General features: G+C 26.6%; 1 protein-coding gene across 1 annotated transcript in view; it reads left to right on the forward strand.

Moving 5' to 3' along the window:
* The window catches only part of LOC142230781 (transmembrane protein 198), a 34,735-nt gene extending 11,351 nt beyond the window's left edge, over positions 1-23,384 (forward strand). Inside the window, exons 2-6 of the mRNA XM_075301409.1 lie at positions 11,884-11,986; positions 16,417-16,679; positions 18,745-18,909; positions 22,555-22,824; positions 22,890-23,384. Of these exons, the coding sequence (XP_075157524.1) occupies positions 11,884-11,986; positions 16,417-16,679; positions 18,745-18,909; positions 22,555-22,824; positions 22,890-23,072 (984 nt within the window). The 3' untranslated portion in view covers positions 23,073-23,384. The remainder of the gene's footprint in view (positions 1-11,883; positions 11,987-16,416; positions 16,680-18,744; positions 18,910-22,554; positions 22,825-22,889) is intronic.
* The last annotated feature ends 3,498 nt before the right edge of the window (positions 23,385-26,882 follow it).

Below are 26,882 nucleotides of genomic sequence, written 5' to 3' on the forward strand. Positions count from 1 at the left end.
ATAAAATTTTTACAAAATTTTCTATAGAAAAAAATTTTGACAAAATTTTTTATGAAAATAAAACTTTCATAAAATTTTCTATAGAAATAAAATTTTGACAAAATATTTTATGGAAATAAAATTTTTAGAAAACTTTCTACAGAAATAAAAATGTGACAAAATTTTCTATCGAAATAAAATTTTGACAAAATTTTCTATCGAAATAAAATTTTGACAAAATTTTCTATAGAAATAAAATTTTGACAAATTTTTCTATAGAAATAAAATTTTGACAAAATTTTCTATAGAAATAAAATTTTGACAAAATTTTCTATAGAAATAAAATTTTAACAAAAGTTTTTATAGAAATAAAATTTTGACAAAGTTTTCTTTAGAAATAAAATTTTGACAAAATTTTCTATAGAAAAACTAATTTGACAAAATTTTTTATGGAAATAAAATGTTGACAACATTTTTTATGGAAATAACATTTTTACAAAATTTCTATAGAAAAAAATTTTGACAAAATTTATTATAGTAATAAATTTTTTAAACCATTTTCTATAGAAATATAACAACATTTTTTATGGAAATAAAATTTTGAGAAAATTTTCTACAGAAATAAAATTTTGACAAAATTTTTTTATAGAAATAATATTTTGACAAAAATTTTTATGGAAATAAAATTTTGACAGAATTTTTTAAGGAAATAAAATTTAGACACATTTTGTTTAATAAAATTTTTGCAAAATTTTCTATAGAAATAAAATTTTGACAAAATTTCTTATGGAAACAAAATGGAAATATTCATAAAAACACCAGAATTTGTTCTGATAATTGGTTGATAGTTTTGCTGCAAGTAGAGGATGCTGATGATGAATGTTGTAATTCCGAAACGTGCGTCCACAGAGAGAATAAAAACACAAGAGGACCAAAATTTCTCTTCTACAAATACGACAAATGTCAACCTTATAGATGTCACACAATGCCTGCAGCGTTGATATTACCGACGTTGCGGTCGAAGCGCTGTTTTGATAAATTGTTTATAAAGGCATCGGCAGTTATAATTTCAAATTCTCTGCCAAAAAAAATTGATAGAATGAAAAGATTTATATAAAAGAACATTTGTTATTACAAAATAGGTTCTAAATCCTATTTTCCTTACGTTTCGTAAAACCGGCAGAGAACTGAACTGGGTGACGTCGACAAAAACTGCATGATATTAGAGAAATTTTCCTCATGACTGCCACCTACTTACGCAGTTTCGCTTCACAGTTTCGTCCTCTTGTCTTTTTATTCTCTCTGGCGTCCATCCAACCATCTTGCAGTCTATACGGCTTTGCCCAAATACATTTGACAAACATTATTTTCCTCTGTTGGTTAAGCTACTCTTGTAGTTTAGTCAACGCAATGGTTTTTAAGCTGAGTTCAAAACAACAAATATGATTGAAGTACAAACCAACAATAACAAAACAAAACGAATGAAGTAAGAGGAAGCACGCTGAAAATAAACCCAGCCAACTGCACTCAAATCGATGATTTGATGGTTCACTTAGACTATTCAGTCCATTGTGATACCACATTGGTGAACTTCTCTCTTATCACTAAGTGCTGCCCGATTCTATGTTAAGCTCAATGACAAGGGACCTCCTTTTTATAGCCGAGTCCGAACGACGTTCCACATTGCAGTGAAACCACTTAGAGAAGCTTTGAAACCCTCAGAAATGTCACCAGCATTACTGAGGTGGGATAATCCACCGCTGAAAAACTTTTTTGGTGTTCGGTCGTAGCAGGAATCGAACACACGACCTTGTGTATGCAAGGCGGGCATGCTAACCATTGCACCACGGTGGCTCCCAGCTTGAAACCATGAGTTGACTAAACTACAAGAGTAGCTTAACCAACAGAGCAAAAGTATGTTTGTTCAATTTATTTGGTATTTTCTAATTTGGTAGATTTGTGGAAAAATTTTCTTAAAATTTTGGTAGATTGTGTTTGGTACAACTGACAACCGTGGTGGACAGCCGTCAAAATAATTGCAGAATATTATCGGGACAAAGTCCTAAAGGAAGTATTGACGCCCTGGGCAGACAAACATTTCGGCCGCAGACCATGAACATGACAACAGGGCTCAGCACACTTCAACCAAGAATGGTTTTAAAAGGAGGTTCTTCACTTTGTTTCTGCCACACAATGGTTACCAAAATCTTCAGATCTGTTCATAGCCGGGACTGGGCCAAAATACCGTAGAGCCACTTTCGTTCAGCATGTGATGGCTTTGTTTGAAGGCCATAATTCGCGCTAAAGGCAGCCAATTCGAATAAGTGCAAACTGATTCGTAAACTTGATGTCATTTCCGACATTTTGTGTTTTTGAACAATTTAATTACAAAAATAACTTATAATACCCTGTTCCACAGTGTGGCGCAGGGTATAATAAAAAATTTCTATGGAAATAAAATTCTGACAAAATTTTTTATGGAATTAAAATTTTGACAAAATTATTTATGGAAATAAAATTTTGACAAAATTTTCTATAGTAATAAAATTTTGACACAATTTTATTTCCATAAAAAATTTTGTCAAAATTTTATTCCCATAGAAATTTTTTATTATTGTAATTAAATTGTTCAAAAATTTCTATAGTAATAAAATTGACAAAATTTTCTATAGTAATAAAATTTTGACAAAAATTTTATGGAAATAAAATTTAAATAAATTTGTCTTTAGAAATAAAATTTTGACAAAATTTTCTATTTATATAAAATTTGGACAACATTTCCTATAGATATAAAATTTTGACAAAATTTTCTATAGTAATAAAATTTTGACAAAAACTAAAATTTCTCTCTGTTGGTTAAGCTTCTCTTGTTTCTGAAATCAAAGCAATAAGAAATACAATTTGGACAAATTTGTTTATTAAAAATTTTAAAATTAAATTTTTAATTTGTTTAATTTAATTTGTTGCATTATATATTAGACAACCTGTATAGTAGTCGTTGTATTTCAACCCAAAATTGTTTGCAAAAAACGGAAAGTACAGATCCGGATTCTCTTAATTATTGATGGATTTTCGACTAAATACAGTTTTATTTCATTGTCTAAGAACCGTTGGCTCTTTAAAATTTTTCCAGTCATATTTTGCATTTCCTTAACCACAAAAAAACAATGCACTTATCAAGTTGTTTTGAATCACCAACTAGGAAAAGCATCACCACAAAGTTGTTTTCAAAGATGAAAGAATTTCCACCATTTATGAAGACACAAGGACCTTGTTCCTTTTGGTGCAACTAACTTGAAACACAAGCCATAGGATACACAGCATAGATGGCAAGGAATCAAATAAAACAAAAACAAAGAGTCATCTTCCCCTTCCCTGGCACTTCCTTCATGCCAACAAACCATTGCATTGCAGTCTTGTTTGCAAGCTTCAGCTATTTGTTTGTTTTGGGTATTAAAGGAACAAGTTTACACGCTCTGTTCTCTCAGCTGTATGCCTTCGCATTAGAGTTCCCGTTACAATGCCAAAAACGACAGAAAAAGTTACCTCTCTCATTTTTTATGCGATTGACCCACTTTGGTGTTGTAGTTAATGGTTGACGAGGTTCCTTACATGGTGTTGGAAAACTTTAAAGTTAAACATGGATAATGCAACGATAGAGGGTGGGCAATTGCATAGAGTGAAAATTGAATTACAACCACGGTTGCCACTCGAGGCAAAAAAAAATCGAGCAAAATTTGGAAAAAAGTTTACCAAAAACCTACCAAACAAAAAAATCTTATTAAAAAAATTATTTCTATAGAAAATGTAGTCAAAATTTTATTTCTTTAGAAAATTTTGTCAAAATTTTATTTCTATAGAAAAATGTCAAAATTTTATTTCTATAGAAAATTTTGTCAAAATTTTATTTCTATAGAAAATGTTGTCGAAATTTTATTTCTTTAGAAAATTTTGTCAAAATTTTATTTCTAAGAGAAAAAATTTTCAATTTTTTTTTTTCTATAGACATTTTTGTCAAATTTCATTTCTATAGAAAATTTTGGCAAAAGTTTATTTCTATGGAGAATTTTGTCAAAATTTTATTTCTATAGAAATTTTGTCAAAATGTTATTTCTACAGAAAATGTTGTCAAAATTTTATTGGTATAGAAAATTTTGTTAACAATTTATTTCTATACAAAATTTTATTTCTATAGAAAATTTTATCAAAATTTTATTTGTATTTAAAATTTTATCAAATTTTTATTCATAATTAAAAATTTGTGAAGTATCTACCTCTTAGTTGGAGTGGAGCAGTAAAAAATCTACCATTTTTGGTAGAATTCTACCAACTGTGGCAACTGTGATTACAACCCTTTAGGGAGTAGATCTTCTTTTGAAATATGTTGTTGTTTTGTTATATATATTACTTTGGAGCTTTGTAAATAACGGCCCAAACATACAATTCAAATGGAAATTTGGAAAACATTCAAAACAAAAAATGCTGACCTCATTGTCTATACCAACCTTGGAGATGACCACAGGGAAATATAAAATTCGTATTTAGATGGAATTCGTATTACATAGTTTTTGTCTCCCAAATGGGCGGCGGCGTAGAGTTGTTCAGCATGAACCGGAAATCGGAACCGATATGAACAGTGTCTAATAAGATTGAGTAGGATCCCAGACAAATTTATCCTGTACTACATCCTCCGGTAAAGTATAAATCGAGGAATGAGAAACCGGCAATTAGTCTTGTGAACTCGTTGGCTTTGGGATTCTCTAAATTGTTTCTTAACCCGGTAAAACTAAAATGAATATTAAACTGCTCAGCAATCTCGATGAGAGATTTCCAGCAGTCAGTAGCCGTTTATTTTAAAATCGGACGTCTGCTCGATTCCTGAAGTGCTGTTCACCAGACTACAACATCAATATTAAATTGCTTAGCAATCTTAATGAGAGATTTTCTGCATTCAGTGCACGGTTGCCACAGTTGGTAGTATTATACCAAAAATGGAAGATTTTTTACTGTTTGGTAGGTTAGGTTAGGTTAGGTGGCAGCCCGATGTATCAGGCTCACTTAGACTATTCAGTCCATTGTAATACCACAATGGTGAACTTCTCTCTTATCACTGAGTGCTGCCCGATTCCATGTTAAGCTCAATGACAAGGGACCTCCTTTTTATAGCCGAGTCCGAACGGCGTTCCACATTGCAGTGAAACCACTTAGAGAAGATTTTAAATCCTCAGAAATGTCACCAGCATTACTGAGGTGGGATAATCCACCGCTGAAAAACTTTTTGGTGTTCGGTCGAAGCAGTAATCGAACCCGCGACCTTTTGTATGCAAAGCGGGCATGCTAACCATTGCACCACCAATCTACTGTTTGGTAGATTGGTGGATTTTTTTTTTATTTTGGTAGATTTTGCAAAGAGGAGAAATAAACTTTTGACAAAATTTTCTATAGAAATAAAATTTTGACAAAGTTTTCTATAGAAATAAAATTTCGCAAACATTTTCTATAGAAATAAAATTTTGCAAAAATTTTCTATAGAAATAAAATTTTGCTAAAATTTTTTATAGGAATGAAATTTTGACAAAATTTTCTATAGAAATGAAATTTTGACAAAATTTTCTCTAGAAATAAACTTTTGACAAAATTTTCTATAGAAATAAAATTTTGACAAAATTTTCCAAAGAAATAAACTTTTGCAAAAATTTCTATAGAAATAACATTTTGACAAAATTTTCTATACAAATAAAATTTTGACAAATTTTTTTATATCAATAAAATTTTGCAAAAATTTTCTATAGAAATAAAATGTTGAAAAAAAATTTTTTTATAGAAATAAAATGTTGATAAAATTTTCTGTAGAAATAAAATTTTGACAAAATTTTCTTTAGAAATAAAATTTTGACAAAATTGTCTATAAAAATAAAATTTTGACAAAATTTTTTATAGAAATAAATTTTGTCAAAATTTTCTATAGAAATAAAATTTTGACAAAATTTTCTATAGAAATGAAATTTTGACAAAATTTTCTACACGCAAAGAAAAAAACGTTTGGAAAACGTGTACCGAAAACGTTTTTCTTTTGTTAGAGTTTTTTGAATTGCTTCGAAAATTTTAAACTTTTATCACCAAAAAAATTCGTTTGTTACAAAGTTTTTATTTTTTCAATAAAAAAAGTTATTTTTGAAACAACAACAGAGTCCATTTCGTTTATATCAAACACTGTTCTTTTCTGACTTTTGGTCTTTAATAAAACACATTTTACAGTTCAAAATTTAATATAGTACAATGTAATGTTGAACATTTTTTTCGGAATCTTCCGAACATATGTAGAATGTATGTAAAAAAAAAAAAAACTTTGGTCGAAGCAGGGATCGAACCCACGACCCTTGGCATGAGAGTCAGACGTAGCAACCACTGCTCCACGGTGCCAAACTAAATGTTTGTTTCTGTTAAATAAACTTTGTTTATTCGGTTCGTGGGCGCCGCAAGCTATGCTATATAAATATAACTTATATGGATATTTATCTATTGATGACCATAACAGGTACATAGCTCAGTGGTTAGTGTGTTGGCTTACAAAGTGCATGGTCCGCGGTTCGATTCTCCGTCCAGGCGAAAGGTAAAAAAATTTTAAAAATTTATAAAATCGTATAATTTCTTCTACATTGTTTGTATTACAGAAAAAGGTGCTAAGAACTAAAAATCTTCGTGGAAGTGAGAAAGATGTGAGGGAAAATGCAATTAGCCAGAAAAAAATTTTTTTGAGTTAGTCTTTATGAAATGGTTTTTACATCCTGGAAAAGAATAAACGTTTATCACAAAAAGTATATACTTTTCTTCCAAATACACTTCCTTACAGCGAAAAGCAAATGAGAAACGAACTTTGTTTGTCTAAAATTTCGTTTGGGAGGAAAGAATTATTTTTTTGCGTGTATAGAAATAAAATTTTGACAAAGTTTTCTATAGAAATAAAATTTCGCAAAATTTTTCTATAGAAATAAAATTTTGCAAAAATTTTCTATAGAAATAAAATTTTGAGAAAATATTCTATAGAAATAAAATTTTGAGAAAATTTTATATTAGAAATAACATTTTGACAAAATTTTCTATTAGAGATAAAATTTTGGCAAAATTTTCTATAGAAATAAAATTTTGAAAAAATTGTCTATGGAAATAAAATTTTGGCAATATAAGATTTTTTGTTTGGTAGTTTTTTGGGAATTTCGTGATTGAATCAGAAAAAAATTTTTTGTGTGTAACTTTTCTCTTATCAATGAGTGCTACCGACCCTATATTAAGCTCAATTACAAGGGGCTTCCTTCTAATAGCCCAGGCCGAACAGCGTTTCAGATAAGGATGAAACCACATAGAGAGACTTTGATGTACTCAGAAATATCAACAAATATCAACATACAATTAAAATCTTAATTGAGTTTAAAAAACATATTTGATTAAAAGTTTAATTGATTCAACAAATTTTTTAATTGAAACAAAAATGAATCACAAAAATTAATAGTATCAATTAATTTTTTAATTAGATTAATTATTTTTTTAATTGATACTATCATTTCTGCGATTGAGGACATTTTAATTAAAAAATTAATTGGATCAATTAATTTCTTGATTGAGTCAGAAAATTTGTGTGTGTGTGTGCAGATGAACAACTTTTTGGTGTTCGGTCGAAACTGGGATTGATCCCACGATATTCCTTAATTATAGCCTCCACCATAGAATGGGGGGTATATTAACTTTGTCATTCCGTTTGCACAGTTGTCTTTTATATTTCATAGATTCCAATATTTTCAACTAGGAGTCGTTGTACACCGTTTGTAACACATCGAAATATTGCTCTAAGACCCCATAAAGTATATATATATATATATATATATATATATATATATATATATATATATATATATATATATATATATATATATATATATATATATATATATATATATATATATATATATATATATATATATATATATATATATATATATATATATATATATATATATATATATATATATATATATATATATATATATATATATATATATATATATATATATATATATATATATATATATATATATATATATATATATATATATATATATATATATATATATATATATTCTGGGTCGTGGTTAAATTCTGAGTCGATCTAAGCATGTCCGTCCGTCTGTTGAAATTACGCTAACTTCCGAACGAAACAAACTATCGACTTGAAACTTGCCACAAGTAGTTGTTATTGATGTAGGTCGAATGGTATAGCAAATTGGCCATATCGGACCACTTTTACGTATAGCCCCCATATAAACCGACGCTCAGATTTGGTTTTCGGAGCCTCTTGGAGGAGCAAAATTCATTCGATCCGGTTGAAATTTGGTACATGGTGTTGGTATATGGTATCTAACAACCATTAGCGTAGCTAGACAAATTTCCTAGGGGGGGCTATAGCCCCCCTAGATAAAAATTTATAGACTGAACTTATAGTTCAATTAAAGTTTTATTTCATAAAATTGAAAAAAAAAATTAGGCATCAAAATAACTCGACAATTAATTTATAATATAGCAAATAAAAGTAGTTCCACACTTTTCCCAGCAAAAAAGTTGTGAGTTGATCTAAAGGCACAACTTTAAAAGTACTTCCAAAAATGTCCTCAATTATTTTAACTACACAGGAAGTTTTTTTACTTCATTTTTTTCATATTTTAATGTGTAATTTTTTGTTTTCTTTTTTTCAAATAGTTTAATAAAGAGTAAGAATAAATAATTTGGTACAAATTATTTAAAATGTGTACCAATTTACCACAAAACTGCTAAATCCATTATAGAAAAATCGATAATTTTATTATTAGAGAAAAAACGTTTCAAACAAGCGTCAGAATGCATTAAAAATCATAAAAACAGTATAAAAATTATTTGTTTGGGAAAATATCACAAAATTTTTTAATTCACATTCAAAACACTGAATTCGGATCTCACCTTAAGAAGTGATGCAAATTCATTGCAACGGCTGTTGAAACTGTGGACATTACAAGCTCATATTATATTCATTGCTTCTCCGCCAATTTTGCACCACTTCTAGACACAAAAAGAACATTTTCACTACTTTTTCGGTGACGCTTTTTCGCAGCGTTATTAAGATATTAATTTATGAAAGAATTGATAATAATATCAATTACTATTTTTTTAATTAAATTGACTAAACTAAATCAATCATAATTTCAACCACAGCTTTATTTCATAAATATCTGACTTCAAACATTCGATTGTTCATGAAAGTCTTTAGCGGAACTTTGGGCGATTGTATATACTTGTTTAATTTTTATAAAAATTAAAAAAACTATTGACATTTATTGATAAATGTAAAATCATAAATAGAGTTTCAAATTCTGGGGGCGGCTAAAATTTTTCTGGGGGGGGTCTAAGCCCCCTCCCCAGAGGCCTTCCTACGCTTATGCTAACAACCATGCAGGAATTGGTCCATAATTATATGTAGCCCCCATATAAACCGATCCCCAGATTTGACCTCTGGAGCCCCTTGGACGAGCAAACTTCACCCGATCCTGGTACACGGTGTTAGTATATGGTCTCTAACAACTATACAAAAATTGGTCCATACCGGTCTTAATTATATATAACCCCCAATTAAACCGATCACCAGATTTGACCTACGGAGCTCTTGGAGAAGCAAAATTCATCCGATCCGTTTGAAATTTGGTACTTGGTGAAATTTGGTACATTGCGCTAGTATATGGCCGCTAACAACTATGCCAAAATTGGTCCATATCGGTCTATAATTATATATAGCCGATCCCCAAAAATAATATACCAAAATTTTATTACTATAGAAAATTTTGTCAAAATTTTATTTCTATAGAATATTTTGTCAAAATTTTATTACTATACAAAATTTTGTTATGATTTTATTTCTATAGAAAATTTCGTCAAAATTTTATTTCTATAGAAAATTTTGTCAAAATTTTATTTATTGAGGAAATGTTGTCAAAATTTTATTTCTATAGAAAATTTTGTCAAAATTTTATTTTGTGTAGAAAATTTTATTTCTATAGAAAATTTTGTCACAATTTTATTTCTATAGAAAATTTTGTCAAAAATTTATTTCTATAGAAAATTTTGTCAAAAATTTATTTTTATAGAAAATTTTGTCAAAATTTTATTTCTATAGAATATTTTGTCAAAATTTTATTTTTTGTGTAGAAAATTTTGTAAAAATTTTATTTCTATAGAAAATTTTGTCAAAATTTTATTTCTATAGAAAATTTTGTCAAAATTTTATTTCTATAGAAAATTTTGTCAAACTGAATTATATACGTATTTAATTTGTTTTTTTTTTTTTTTTGTTTTATATATACCCCGTATGGACTAACTTACAATTGAGAAGACGTTGTTAAGAAGTTTTAAGATGTTACCGCAACCCAAGTAATTCGATTGTGGATGACAGTCTTTAGTACAAGTTTCTATGCAATCCATGGTGGAGGGTACATAAGATTCGGCTTGGCCGAACTTACGGCCGTATATGCTTGTTTTTTTGTTTTTTATTGGAACTTGTATTAAATTTCGGTGTTATTTCCTTAACATTAAATTATCACAGTATTTTGTCCAATATATTAGTAATGTAAACCACTGTGCATCAGTTTAATTTTGTAATGATGTCACAATTTTGATATCATACTCACATTGTGTACATGTGTGTATCACGATATGACGACGATGATACAAAAAAAATTGCTGCCAGTTCCTTTGCGATTTTTTTGCTCTTGAACGTTTTTTATCTTGATCGTTTTGATAATATCACAAATTTCTGGCAAGTATCTCATACTTGGCTCTATGTCCTTGTTCACAAAAATGAGTGTGTGTGTGTGTGTGTGTTTTTACATGAAATTCTGCTTGACCTGACCTATTGAATTCAAGGAGCAATAATTATTGGTTAACTTTAATATTTTATCGATGGTAATACTTTGATTTTGCTTTTGGTTAACTATTGAGGACATCATTGATAGATGGTCGTAATTTTACATATAATGACATATAGGTCCTTGTGAAAAATAAAATGCCAATATTTCAAATACTGAAATAAACTTCTAAAATAAAATATTTCTTTCAAAGAAAAAAGTTTTTTTTTCATAATAACCAAAAAAAATTTGATAAAAGCTTTCAAAAAAAAAGTTTTTTTTTATTTATTTATTTATTCATTAAACTTATAGTAAATATAAGAATAATGGAGAATAATCTAGCATTAGCTACTTAGGCTATCACCTAAGATTTTTTAAATTTGGTAATTTTTTTTTTTTAAATTTAGTAAATTTTCTTAAAATTTTAGTAGATTATTTTTGACATGAGTGGCAACCGTGGCCTAAATCCGCAGCTAAAATTAACAATTCAAAAACGTTTCTAGTGGTTTGTGTCTTTGCTAAAACAACTTAAACTTCACACCCTCAATTTCGTAATTGAAACCAAAAAATATTTTTTTTTCAAAAAAAAAATAAATGTAAAGGTGAAAATAGGTTGTTTCTATGTCCTATAATAGACGTTTATCGCTTTCCTTCCAAACTTTATTTATCGCGAATAGAAAATTACAAACAATGTTCGTTAGTCAAACTTTCCTTTGTGAGAAACAAATTATTTTTTTTGCGTGTACATGATGATTAAATTTAACGAAAAAAAAAGTTAGTTTATATAAAATTTATTTAAAAACTCTTCAATTTAAAATACTTCATATCAAAGTGTTAATGTTGTGTCCTGAATATTTTCCAATATTCTGCTCAACGTGAAAAATTTCTATATTTTTTTCATTTTTAGCCTTCGAAATATTTAGCCCCCAAAGCACCACTACATAAACCTACTTTTATATATTCTTCTTTTTTATATTTTTAGGGTTTCCTTGATGATCATCCCTGCACCAGTACACCACCAGATACCATGTATGCACTATTATGGTCGATGTGTGCGGTGTTTGGTATAGTTTTTGTGCTACTAGGTAAGTAATTTAGAGTGAAACACCAACGATGGGTTCATAAATCTATTCCAACATACAACGGGTATTTGGGATGTTTGCCAGAGAGTTTCAAACAGTAGGATGTAGTGTATAGTTGAATAAAATGTTAAAAAAAGACCACACTTTTAAAGTGAAAGTAGCGAAAATTCCAAATTAATTTGTATAATTATTAGAAGTCATATACTAACATCACGTTCCAAATTTTATTTCCATTGAAAATTTCGTCAAAATTTTATTTCTATGGAACATTTTGCCAAAAATTTTATTTCTATAGCAAATTTTATCAAAATTTTATTTCTGTGTAAAATTTTGTCAAAATTTTATTTCTATTGAACATTTTATCAAAATTTTATTTCTATAGAAAATTTTGTCAAAATTTTATTTATATAAAAAATTTTGTCAAAATTTTATTACTATAGAATTTTTTTTTTCAAAATTTTGTTTCTGTGGAAAATTTTGTCAAAATTTTATTTCTATTTTTATTTCTATTTTTCAAAAAAAAATTCTATGGAAAATTTGTGAAGTACCTCTTGGTTGGAGTGGAATATTTTGCAAAATTTACCAAAACATCAAGAATTCTACCAATCTTCTAAACAGAAATAAATCTACCATTTTTTGTAGAATTCTACCAACTGTGGCAACTGTGAAAGCAACTCCTTGGCTCTTTCCAGTTTTTTTTTGCGAAACGACAGGCTCTTGCACTTTTTAGAAATCTAATTGCTTTAGTCCAAGTTCACTTATCAATATGTGTTGCTTCCAATCTCGATTTATTCACATTTAAATTCCAACCAAATATAAACTAATCACTACCACGCTTGAATTCCACCACGAATAAGTTTATTTCTGAATGAAACCAACCAAAATGCTTTTGTAAGCCTGTAAACAATAAAATGAACTGTGGTGACAGTTGGTAGAATTCTACCCCAGCAAAAAAAAAGCGTCGCCAAAAAAGTAGTGAAAATGTTCTTTTTGGATGCGGAAGTGGTGCAAAATTGACGCAGAAGCGATGAATTTAACACGGGCTTGTCATAAGACGGATGTCCACCATTTCAAATGCCGTTGCACTGAATTTGCAGCACTTCTTAAGGTGTGATCCGAATTCAGTGTTTTGGATATAAATTAAAAAAATTTGCAATAATTTGCCAAATAAATAATTTTTATAATTTTTAAAGCATTGTACCGCTTGTCTGAAACGTTTGACATCAATTATTTTCAAAAATTGGCTATTTTTTCTAAAATGGAATTAGCCTTTTTTTGGAAAAAAAAAATAATAATTTGTACCATTTTATTAATTAATTAATTAATAATTTGTACCATTTTATTAATTCTTACTCCGTTTTTAACTTATTTGAAACAAAAAAAGTTGAAATTTCCTTTCAAAAATATGAAAACAGCGAGTTAAAAAAATTTAATTAAAAGAAATTCCTTAAAATAAAGAACATCTTTAGGAGAACATTTTTGGAAGTGTTTCTAAAGTTGTGCCTTTAGAAGCACTTCCATTTTTTTGCTGGGACCAAAACAGGTAGATTTTTACTGATTGGTAAATTAGTAGAATTCTTATTTTTTGTAGATTTTGCAAAATATTCCTCTCCAACTAAGATATACTTCAATTTTGTATAGAAATAAAATTTTGAGAAATTTTTCTATAGATATAAAATTTTGACATTTTTTTATATTTCTACAATTTTTGCAAAATTTCCTATAGAAATAAAATTTTGGCAAAATTTTCTTTAGAAATAAAATTTTAGCAAACTTGTCTATAGAAATATAATTTTGGCAAACTTTTCTATAAAAATAAAATTTTGGCAAAATTTCCCATAGAAATAAAATTTTGCAAAATTTTCCATAGAAATAAAATTTTGCAAAATTTTCCATAGAAATAAAATTTTGGCAAAATTTACCATAGAAAATTTCGGCAAAATTTTCTAGATAAATAAAATGTTGGTAAAATTTTCTAGATAAATAAAATGTTGACAAAATTTTCTATAAAAATGTTTGCAAAATATTCTATAAAAATAAAATTTTGGCAAAATTTTCCATAAAAATGTTTGCAAAATATTCTATAAATATAAAATTTTGGCAAAATTTTCCATAGAAATAAAATTTTGGCAAAATTTTCTGTAGAAAAAAAGTTTAGCAAAATTGTCAATAGAAATAAAATTTTCTATAGAACTAAAAGTTTTGCAAAATTGTCTATAGAAATAAAATTTGGACAAAATTTTCTATAAAAATAAAATTTTGGCAAACTTTTCTATAGAAATAAAATTTTGGCAAAATTTTCTATAGAAATAAAATTTTGGCAAAATCTTCCACAGAAATAAAATTTTGGCAAACATTCCTATTGAAATAAAATTTTGGAAAATTTTTCTATAGAAATAAAATTTTTGGAAAATTTTCCATAGAATAAAATTTTTGGAAAATTTTCCATAGAAATAAAATGTTGGCAAAATTTCCTAGATAAATATAATTTTGGCAAAATTTTCTATAAAAATAAAATGTTGCCAAAATTTTCTATAGAAATAAAATTTTGGCAAACTTTTCTATAAAAATAAAATGTTGGCAAAATTTTCCATAGAAATAAAATTTTGGCTAAATTTTCCATAGCAATAAAATTTTGGCAAAATTGTCTATAGAAATAAAATTTTGTCAAAATTTTCTATAGAAATAAAATTTTAGCAAAATTTTCTATAGAAATATAATTTTTGCAAAATTTCCTATAGAAATAAAATTTTAGCAAAATTTTCTATAGAAATAAAATTTTGGCAAAATTTTTTACAGAAATAAAATTTTGGCAAAATTTTCTACAGAAATAAAATTTTAGTAAAATTGTCTATAGAAATATAATTTTTGCAAAATTTTCCATAGAAATAAAATTTTAGCAAAATTGTCTATAGAAAATAATTTTTGCAAAATTTTCCATAGAAATAAAATTTTGGCTAAATTTCCTATAGAGATAAAATTTTGGCAAAATTTTCTATAGAAACAAAATTTTAACAAAATTGTCTATAGAAATAAAATTTTGGCAAAATTTTCCATAGAAATAAAATTTTGGCAAAATATACTATAAAAATAAAATTTTAGTAAAATTCTCTATAGAAATAAAATTTTTGCAAAATTTCCTATAGAAATAAAATTTTACCATATATTTCTATAGAAATAAAATTTTAGCAAAATTGTCTATAGAAATATAATTTTGGCAACATTTTCCATAGAAATAAAATTTTGGCAAACTTTTCTATAAAAATAACATTTTGGCAAAATTTTCCATAGAAATAAAATTTTGGAAAAATATACTATAAAAATAAAATTTCGGCAAAATTTTCTACAGAAATAAAATTTTTGCAAAATTTCCTATAGAAATAAAATGTTTGCAAAATTTTCTATAGGAACATAATTTTGGCAAAATTGTCTAAGAATGAAATCTTGGCAAAATTTTCTATAGAAATAAAATTTTAGCAAAATTGTCTATACATTTAAAATTTGGCAAAATTTTCCGTAGAAATAAAATTTTGGCAAACCTTCTATAAAAATAAAATTTTGGCAAAATTTTTTATGGAAATAAAATTTTGGCAAATTTTTCTATAGAAATAAAATTTTGACAACATTTTCCATAGAAATAAAATTTTGGCAAAATTTTCTAGTGAAATAAAATTTGGAAAAAATTTTCTAGAGAAATAAAATGTTGGCAAAATTTTCTATAGAAATAAAATATGGGCCAAATTTTCTAGAGAAATAAAATTTTGGCAAACTTTTCTATAGGAATACAATTTTGGTAAACTTTTCTATAGGAATAAAAGTTTGCCAAAATTTTCCATGGAAATAAAATTTTGGCAAAATTTTCTAGAACAATCAAATTTTGATTTTTTTTAATTTGGTAGAATTTTCTTCAAATTTTGTTAAATTATTTTTGGCACGAGTGGCAACCGTGTCTGCCACTGGAATAAATCTGTTAGCTGTCAGACGAGCGGTTTAGAAATTATAGGAACCTGGAAGTTGCTTGCAATACATATCAACCACACTATATAAGCTATAATTAAATTTCCACTTGTACATAAATATGCTCTCAAGCATATATGTATGTACATCTGTGTTTGTATACAATTCACCTATTTTCTAACACCAACTCATAGAAAGTCGTAGAAAGAGAACAACCAATCGCCTGAAGGTCGTTTGTTGACACCTTCGCAGTTAGGACCATTATGATGAACATAGCTTTTGCACGAAAGAAGGGGTTCATTTGTCCTATATGATGAAGTACTTGTATATCCGGCGTATAGCGTGATTTACTATAATCTTTGGTAGCTAGAGAATACACCTATATTACAGGACATTTAATTAAGACGACATGTGACATAGCTATCCCATATACATGTGACATCTGTATAAATTGCTCTTTATCTTCTCCTCTTTAGGATACCGTTGTCTACGTGCTGTGGGTTTTCTAACTGGAGCATTTATTGGCATAAAGGCTGTGGCCATGATGCGTATCTACATTACTGGATATTTGGGGGAACCAGCCGATGCTGCTTCCTCTTTGGTTGCTGGTCTAGTGGGTGCGGTACTTGGCTCCACATATCCAGTGGCTACATTTTTTATAAGCGCTTTTGCTGGGGTGATATTAGCCGGAGCTGCAATGGCTGTTTGTGTGGCTACTATGCCGGACAATGAGTTTGGGGTAAGTTGTTGTTATGGGATTTCCTTAAGTTATAAATTGTTGTTTGTTTATTTATTTATTTGCAAATAATACTAAATTTATACACTCATAGAAAAAAGTCTTCTAAATTCAGCAGTCGATGAGTGCCTTTTTATTTTTATTTCAGGGTCTAGAGCACATCAAATTGTAAAATTTTTAGGTTTTAAAAAGTTGTTTCAAGAGCTAAAAAAATGTTTTTTGTATATTACATGAAAAAAACACTGTTTTATTGTAAGAATGAACTACCTCGCGCGTAAAATTTAACTAAATTTGTACTCCACATTTTGAGATTTCCACAAAGCGTTGTTAAAACCAGGAAGATTTAATGCCCCGTTGTACTTTTTAACTGCAGTTCACGAAATTACATCCTCTCATAGAAGAAACAGGTATATACGGCCGTAAGTTCGTCCATGCCGAATCTTATGTACCCTGCACCATGGATTGCGTAGAAACCTCTCCTAAAGATTGTTACCCACAATCGAATTATTTAGGTTGTGGTAGTACTTTCCGATTCAACCGTATCGGATGAAAAAGGATCCAAAACCAAATCTGGGAATCGGTTTATATGGGGGCTATATATAATTATGGACCGATATGGACCAATTTTGGCATAATTGTTTGTGTCCATATACTTACACAAAATACAAAATTTCCACTGAATCGGATGAAATTTGCTCCTCCAAGAGGCTCCGCAGGTCAAATCTGGGGATCGGTTTATATGGAGACTATATATAATTATGGACCGATATGGAACAATTTTTGCATGGTTCTTAGAGACCAAGAGACCATATACTAACACCACGTACCAAATTTCAACCGGATCGGATAAATTTTGCTCCTCCAAGAGACTCCGGAGTTCAAATCTGCGGATCGGTTTATATGGGGGCTATATATAATTATGCACCGATATAGACCAATTTTTGCATGGTTCTTAGAGACCATATACTAGGTTAGGTTAGGGTTAGGTTATGTGGCAGCCCGATGTATCAGACTCACTTAGACTATTCAGTCCATTGTGATACCACAGTGGTGAACTTCTCTCTATACTAACACCACGTATAAAATTTCAACTGAATCGACTAAAAGAAATATTCAAATTTTTTGAGCAAGCACAAAAAATATTCTTAATGTATTATTTTTATTGGGTGGCCATATACCTTAGTTTACACCCAAATAAATTTTTTAGTAGACACTATTCTATGCTATTATTTAAACTCGACTACATAAAAAACTTGGTTTAGTTTGGCTGAAACAAGTAAAAAATGTTAATCTATGTGCAATAACAACAATATATAAAGAATATGTCTTGCATGTACTCAAATATCTGAACATTGCCTTTAATAGTATATAAGGAATATAGAGAAGAATTTTAGTAGCTTTTTAAAACCCAAAAATTTTACGAATTGTTGTTCGCTAGACCATCATTTACAAAAATATAACAAAAAGCTTTTTAGCAGACATTTTTCTGTGAGTGTACCTTTTTTTGTTTAGCTCGGCCAAATAAAAACATGTATTACTGTAATAGCAGAAAGTGTAATAAAGAATAGCAGACAGTGTTTGCTATTTCAACAAACAGTGATTTGCTTACCTATTTCAGGATACACAGAAAAAAATTTCACGAAAATTTTTCCAATTAAAATTTTAATTGAGTTTTAAAAAATATTCAATTAAAAATTTAATTGATTCAACAAATTTTTTAATTGAAACAAAAATCAATCACAAAAATTAATAGTATCAATTAATTTTTTAATTGAATCAATTAATTTTTTAATTGACCTTTAATTAATTTTTTTAATTAATACTATCATTTCTGTGATTGAAGACATTTCAATTAAAAAATTAATTGGATCAATTAATTTCGGGATTGGATCAGAAAAAAAAATTTGGTGTGTACATTTTGCTGTTTTTCTGTTGTGTCTTCTAACAAAATTCTTTGGGTGTTACAATTACAAAATTTCTCTATAAAAGCATGAATCACTGACCAACAGCTAAATATATTAATTGTGAGTGTAGCAACTATATGATTTTATCCTCTTGTTTCTTGCAGCAAATTGAAATAACTGTGGCCTTGATTGGCGGTGCTATAATATGTTCGGTACTAACACTTTGCAGTGCGAAATATGTAACCATCTTAACAACGAGTGTGGTGGGTTCAGCAATGATCATATGTTCGGTGGACTTCTTTTTGCATGGACTTCAATTGACCACTTGGGTAAGATTTTTTATATATATATTAGCTTTAATTTTATTTTTATACCCTAAACCACATAGTAGTCAGGGTATAATAACTATTGATTTTAGACCCCATGAAATATATACCGATCGACTCAGAATAACCTCCTGAGTCGATCTAGCGCTTGGTGTCCGTCCGTCCGTTATATTTGTTGGTCGCAGGATTCCGATCGCAATTATTAACCGATTTTGATGAAATTTGGTATGTGGGCGTGGCGTTTTGTTGGTACAGGGACGAACGCTATTGAATTTGGAAAAAATCGGATCAAATTTAGATATAGCTCCCATATATATGTATCTCCCGATTTCTATAAATGAAGTCAGATTGCCTTCATTTACTAACCGATCGGCGTAAAATTTGCCACAAAGTACTCCAATTTGGGCATAAGTCCCTTATTTATCAACTGATCTGACTCAAATTTGGCCAAATCTAATTTTCTATAGCACTTACTATATATGCAAAAAATCATCGAAATCGGTTCAAATTTAGCTATAGCTCCCATATATATCTATCGCCCGATTTTGACAAATTTGGCAATAAACCCCTTATCAAATGTGGCTTACTTACTTACGATCTTACTCAAATTTGGCTTACTCTAATCTTCTATAGCCCTGGCCCTATGTGCAAAATATCATCCAAATCGGTTCAGACATAGATATAGATTGTGATAAAACTCCTTGTACCCCTTAATGTTTTTAAATATGGAAATGCGGGTTTTCCCCAAACCTATACCATTGATACTCCACAAACAATTTTTACTAATTCAGTAGGGGTGGTTTAGGGTATGATATAGTCCGAGTTTCTACTTTACTCACTTGTTTAATAATGGACTCAATATTAGTGGCATACAAACTCAATAGGTTCAGAATCAATTATAGCTCCTAATATCAGACATTTCTGTTCAGATTGTGATAAAACTCCCCCGCTCGACTTTCTACCTTACTCACATGTTTAGTTTGGATATAACATCTAAAATTGAATACGCGTAACATCGTAGCACAGGATTTGTTATACTCCATATAAAAAAGATTTGGACGGTTTAACTGCTACAACTTTGTATTAAATCTCCTCCGCATTTATAGCAGAATGTGGTTGGTAGTACTGGATTTGCACGACCTCAACGCATCGTTACCGTAAGGAATGAGTGTGCTACAAAATTTGAATGCACTGGTGGTCATGACAGTATTTCCAACGTTGAGGCCAGAAATGGACTTCGTCCACAAAAGTGGCAACACATATTGATAGGAGACGTTATTCCCAATATCCGTTGTCACTTTTGTGTACGAAGTCCATTCCTGAACTCAGTGCTGACTGAGTTCAGGAATGGACTTCCTGTTTGGGTGTAAAAATTATTTGTTTGGAACTCAAATTTGTTAACACAATATTTTTAAGTGCAAGCATATAATGTTCATAAACTAGCATAACATGTTTGGACATATATGTTAATATGTTAGAACATATTATGTTTGGGACATTAAATGTTTGTAAATATAATATGCTTACATATATTAATTTGGAAATAGCCTAAAAACATATCTGTGTTTAGAAAGGAAGACCTAGAGAGTATGCTGCAAGTAAAATAATGGAAGTAACCAATTGGCACACAAAGAAAATTTCATTAAAATTTTTTACTACCAGTGTATGCCCTAAGGTGAAACATAATATGTTTGAACAATACAAACAATATTTTGTTTGAACCAATTCTGAAAATATATATGCCTGAAGCAAAATGTTTTTGGGGTATATGTTACAGAAGCGATTTTTTTTGAGGGTGTACGTCCAACAGTTTATGGAAAATTTTGTTCTACACTCTACATGTGGTAGGGGAATAATGCCCTCTATCAATACCCATTGTACCTTTTGTGTACGAAGCACGGTAGCCACAGTTGGTAGAATTCTACCAAAATTTATAGATTTGTAGCTGTTTGGTAGATTAGTTGAATTTTTGTTGTTTTGGTAGATTTTTCAAAATATTCCTCTTCATCTAAGATGTATTTTACAAAATAAAATTTTCACAAAATTTCCCAAAATTTTCACAAAATGTTTTATAGGAATAAAATTTTGACAAAATTTTCTATAGAAATAACATTTTGACAAAATTTTCTATAGAAATAACATTTTCACAAAATTTTCTATAGAAATAAAATTTTCACAAAATTTTCTATAGAAATAAAATTTTGACAAAATTTTCTATAGAAATAAAATTTTCACAAAATTTTCTATAGAAATAAAATTTTGACAAAATTTTCTATAGAAATAAAATTTTGACAAAATTTTCTATAGAAATAAAATTTTGACAAAATTTTCTATGGAAATAAAATTTTGACAAAATTTTCTATAGAATAAAATTTTGACAAAATTGTCTATAGAATTAAAGTTTTGACAAAATTTTCTATGGGATAAAATTTTGACAAAATTTTCTATAGGATAAAATTTTAACAAAATTTTCTATGGAAATAAAATTTTGACAAAATTTTCTATAGAATAAAATTTTGACAAAATTGTCTATAGAATTAAAATTTTGACAAAATTTTGTATAGAAATAAAATGTTCACAAAATTTTCTATAGGATAAAATTTTAACAAAATTTTCTATAGAAATAATATTTTGACAAAATTTTCTATAGAAATAAAATTTTGACAAAATTTTCTATAGAAATAAAATTTTGACAAAATTTTCTATAGAAATAAAAATTTGATAAAATTTTCTATAGAAATAAAATTTTGACAAAATTTTTTATAGAAATACAATTTTACAAAATTTTGTATAGAAAAAAAATTTTCACAAAAATCAAATTTTAACAAATTTTTTTATAGAAATAAAATTTTGACAAAATATTCTATAGAAATAAAATTTTGACAAAATTTTCTATAAAAATAAATTTTTGACAACATTTTCTATAGAAATAAATTTTTTACAAAATTTTCTATAGAAATAAAATTTTGACAATATTTTCAATAGAAATAAAATTTTCTATACAAATAAAATTTTGACAAAATTTTGTATAGAAATAAAATGTTCACAAAATTTTCTATAGGATAAAATGTTATCAAAATTTTCTATAGAAATAAAATTTTGACAAAATTTTCTATAGAAATAAAATTTTGACAAAATTTTCTATAGAAATAAAATTTTGACAAAATTTTCTATAGAAATAAAATGTTGACAAAATAAAAACAAAATGACAAATTTATCTATAAATATACAATTTTGACAAAATTTTCTATAGAAACAAAATTTCCTCAAGAAATAAAATTTTGATAAAATTTGCTATAGAAATAAAATTTTGACAAAATTTTTAGAAATACAATTTCTATAGAAATAAAATTTTGCCAAAATTTTCTGTAGGAATATACTATTAGAGAATAAATAAATTATTTCTTTACATTATGAAAAATTCAGAAAAATTCAAAGGCACACGACTTTTATGTAGTTTGAAGAAGTAACATTTTAAAAATTACAATTTATTTATTGCGAAAAAAAATTATTCTTAATTTTGTTTAAATAATAAATTATAGTGACTTACTATAACAGTGTTAAATAACATATTTCTGTAATAAATCTTATAATCTACATATAGATAATTCAATTTAGTTAATCATTTTGGATTTCTCTAATTTCCAGATATTCAATATGAAACCTCATCCAAATCCGCCAGCCTGCTATGGCGGTATTTTAATATTTGCTTGGCCCGTTTCCATTATAATTGGACTAATGATACAAAGTTTCATCACAGCATGGGGTATCGATCATCGTAAACGGGTATTTCAAAAACGCCACCAACAATTGGCTCGTATGCAATCAAGGCCCCGAGAGACGCGTGAAGAGGCACGACAAAGAAAATTTCGTTATTTATATCAAGTGCGTACGGCAAGGGGTGATATTATATCACAGGTAAGAAAATTATTTATTATATTAATTTTCTATATTTTATTAATATATTTTCGTTTTTTTTTCAGAATTTTGTATCGGCTCTACAAAAACGTATACAATTAAGTGGTACCGAAACACCATCGGAACGTTCGCTTAAAACCAGTTCAAATGAACGCAATACATTTCGCAGTGATCGAACACATTTCACAACTATACCACCCGATTCGGATATGTTTGATAAAATCGAAATTGTACGAGATATAGCATAACAAACGGTTTACAATTATATGTAAATTTTATTACACACAAAAAAATGAAGATACATTTTAAACCCTGCCTGCTGTACACGTACACGTGTAAAATGACAGTGTGGCCAACTTGTATGTTTTCTACTTAAAATTGCGTCTTAAAGAACATTTAACAGCTTTAAATGGTTTCCCTTAGAGAAACTCTGAAAAAAAAAAACAAAACAAAAAAGCAACAAATACTGAAAATAAAAACAATAACCTAATCTTAAAGGTTTTCTATGGTTCCACAAACCTAAAATTACAAAAAAAATATAATTTTTTCCACTGATTTAAATAAAAGTGATTGCGCTTTCTAAGCGATTCGTTATTAAGTTTAGTTTATATTTTTCTTTCCTAACTGTAACAGTGTTAACTTTTAATTTTTAGTATATATTTTATTTAAGTTTTCAAAAAACAATAAATATTTACGATGATAATTTTTTAACTATAAAAAAAAACAAACAAAAACAAAATATGAGTAAAAAATCTATTCCTAATTTACAAACAGGGATTAAATATAATTTTCTTTTTATGTAAGTGTTTTTGAATGTCGTGTAAAAAAATATCTGAATATTATCAGTGGTAATATCGTAAATGTTTTTTTTTTATGTTTAATAACATAGTAATATTAGGATATATAACTAGAATTATATAGGTAATTAAACCTTCTGTAAACTAGAATAAGAAGAAGAATTAGATTAAGAAACTAAAAAAAGAAACATAAATTAAAAAATTCTTAATTTAAATTTAATACTAAAGTTTACACGAAAAACTGTTATACTCCATATGAAAAAAGATTCGCACGGAATAACTGCGTTATCATTGTTTTGTTTGTTTCGAATACGTAATGATTTTCCCACGGAAATATAGGCTGGCATATTATTTCGCCCAAATAAGTTAACAACCCTATATATGGGACCTTATCACGGTGATAAATTCTGATATTCGTTTGCCGCCAACACGATATATTATCAAAATTTTATTTCTATAGAAAATTTTGTCAAAATTTTATTTCTATTGAAAATATTGTCAAAATTTTATTTCTATAGAAAATTTTGATAAAATTTTATTTCTATAGAAAATTTTGACAAAACTTTATTTCTATAGAAAATTTTGTAAAAATTTTATTTCTATAGAAAATTTTGTCAAAATTTTATTTCTATAGAAAATTTTGTCAAAATTTTATTTTTATAGAAAATTTTGTGAACATTTTATTTGTATAGAAAATTTTGTCAAATCTTTATTTTTATAAAAAAAATTTGTCAAAATTTTATTTCTATAGAAACTTTTGCCAAAATTTTATTTCTATAGAAAATTTTATCAAAATTTTATTTCTATTCGAAATATTGTCAAAATTTTATTTCTATAGAAAATTTTGACAATATTTTATTTCTATAGAAAATTTTGTCAAAATTTTATTTCTATAGAAAATTTTGTCAAAATTTTATTTCTATTGGAAATATCGTCAAAATTTTATTTCTATAGAAAATTTTGATAAAATTTTATTTCTATAGAAAATTTTGACAAAACTTTATTTCTATAGAAAATTTTGTAAAAATTTTATTTCTATAGAAAATTTTGTCAAAATTTTTTTTCTATAGAAAATTTTGTCAAAATTTTATTTCTATTGGAAATATCGTCAAAATTTTATTTCTATAGAAAATTTTGATAAAATTTTATTTCTATAGAAAATTTTGACAAAACTTTATTTCTATAGAAAATTTTGTAAAAATTTTATTTCTATAGAAAATTTTGTAAAAATTTTATTTCTATAGAAAATTTTGTCAAAATTTTATTTCTATAGAAAATTTTGTCAAAATTTTATTTTTATAGAAAATTTTGTGAAAATTTTATTTCTATAGAAAATTTTGTCAAATCTTTATTTTTATAAAAAAAAATTGTCAACATTTTATTTCTATAGAAACTTTTGCCAAAATGTTATTTCTATAGAAAATTTTATCAAAATTTTATTTCTATTCGAAATATTGTCAAAATTTTATTTCTATAGAAAATTTTGACAACATTTTATTTCTATAGAAAATTTTGTCAAAATTTTATTTCTATAGAAAATTTTGTCAAAATTCTATTACTAAAGAAAAATTTGTAAAAATTTTATTTCTATAGATAATTCTGTAAAAATTTTATTTCTATAGAAAATTTTGTCAAAATTTTATTTCTAAAGAAAATTTTGTTAAAATTTTATTTTTATAGAAAATTTTGTGAAAATTTTATTTCTATAGAAAATTTTGTCAAATCTTTATTTTTATAAAAAAAATTGTCAAAATTTTATTTCTATAGAAACTTTTGCCAAAATTTTATTTCTATAGAAAATTTTATCAAAATTTTATTTCTATTCGAAATATTGTCAAAATTTTATTTCTATAGAAAATTTTGACATTTTATTTCTATAGAAAATTTTGTCAAAATTTTATTTCTATAGAAAATTTTGTCAAAATTCTATTACTAAAGAAAATTTTTGTAAAAATTTTATTTCTATAGATAATTCTGTTAAAATTTTATTTCTATAGAAAATTTTGTCAAAATTTTATTTCTAAAGAAAATTTTGTTAAAATTTTTATTTCTATAGAAAATTTTGTCAAAATTTTATTTCCATAGAAAATTTTCTCAAAATTTTATTCCTATAGAAAATTTTGTCAAAATTTTATTTCTAAAGAAAATTTTGTCAAGATTTTATTTCTATAGAAAATTTTGTCAAAATTTTATTTTTATAGACAATTTTGTCAAAATTTTGTTTTTATAGAAAATTTTGTCAAAATTTTATTTCTATAGAAAATTTTTGTAAAAAGTTTTATTTCTATAGAAAATTTTGTCAAAATTCTATTACTAAAGAAAATTTTTGTAAAAATTTTATTTCTATAGATAATTCTGTTAAAATTTTATTTCTATAGAAAATTTTGTCAAAATTTTATTTCTAAAGAAAATTTTTTTCAAAATTTTATTTCTATAGAAAATTTTGTCAAAATTTCATTTCTATAGAAAATTTTGTCAAAATTTTATTTCTATAGAAAATTTTGTCAAAATTTTATTTCCATAGAAAATTTTATCAAAATTTTATTCCTATAGAAAATTTTGTCAAAATTTTATTTCTAAAGAAAATTTTGTCAAAATTATATTTGTATAGAAAATTTTGTCAAAAATTTTATTTCTATAGAAAATTGTGTCAAAATTTTATTTCTATAGAAAATTTTGTCAAAATTTTATTTCTATAGAAAATTTTGTGAAAATTTTATTTCTATAGAATATTTTATCCAAATTTTATTTCTATAGAAAATTTTATCAAAATTTTATTTCTATAGAGAATTTTTATTTAAAATTTTATTTCTATAGAAAATTTTGTCTAAACTTAATTTCTATAGCCTAAATCCTATGCCTAAATCCTTTAGAGAAAGTCAAAATCGTTGGATCCAAATCAACTTTTTGTTGAGTGTACTTTAAAAAAAAGTTGGAATTTGTTTTTAAATTATTTTACATACAATCATTAATTTAATTTTTATTAACTCATATAAACACTATTTTGTTATTTAAACTTGCAAACAAAATGTTGGAAACCATAATCAATAGCAAAGTAATATCAAAATCAGTCTGAGTCATATTTATTTATAAATATGAAGAATGACGAAAATAAAAGTTACACCATAAATGTTTCAAAGACAATTTGCATTTATTTTTTGAAAAAAAAAAATAATGGCATTTATTTCAAGAATGTTTGCATTTATTTTATAGGCTTTTTCGTATAACCTTAAAATTCGTTAAAAGGCTATAAAAATGCCC

The sequence above is a fragment of the Haematobia irritans genome, chromosome 3 (genome assembly GCF_050003625.1).
Source record: "Haematobia irritans isolate KBUSLIRL chromosome 3, ASM5000362v1, whole genome shotgun sequence".
In the NCBI taxonomy this organism is placed as follows: Eukaryota; Metazoa; Arthropoda; class Insecta; order Diptera; family Muscidae; genus Haematobia; species Haematobia irritans.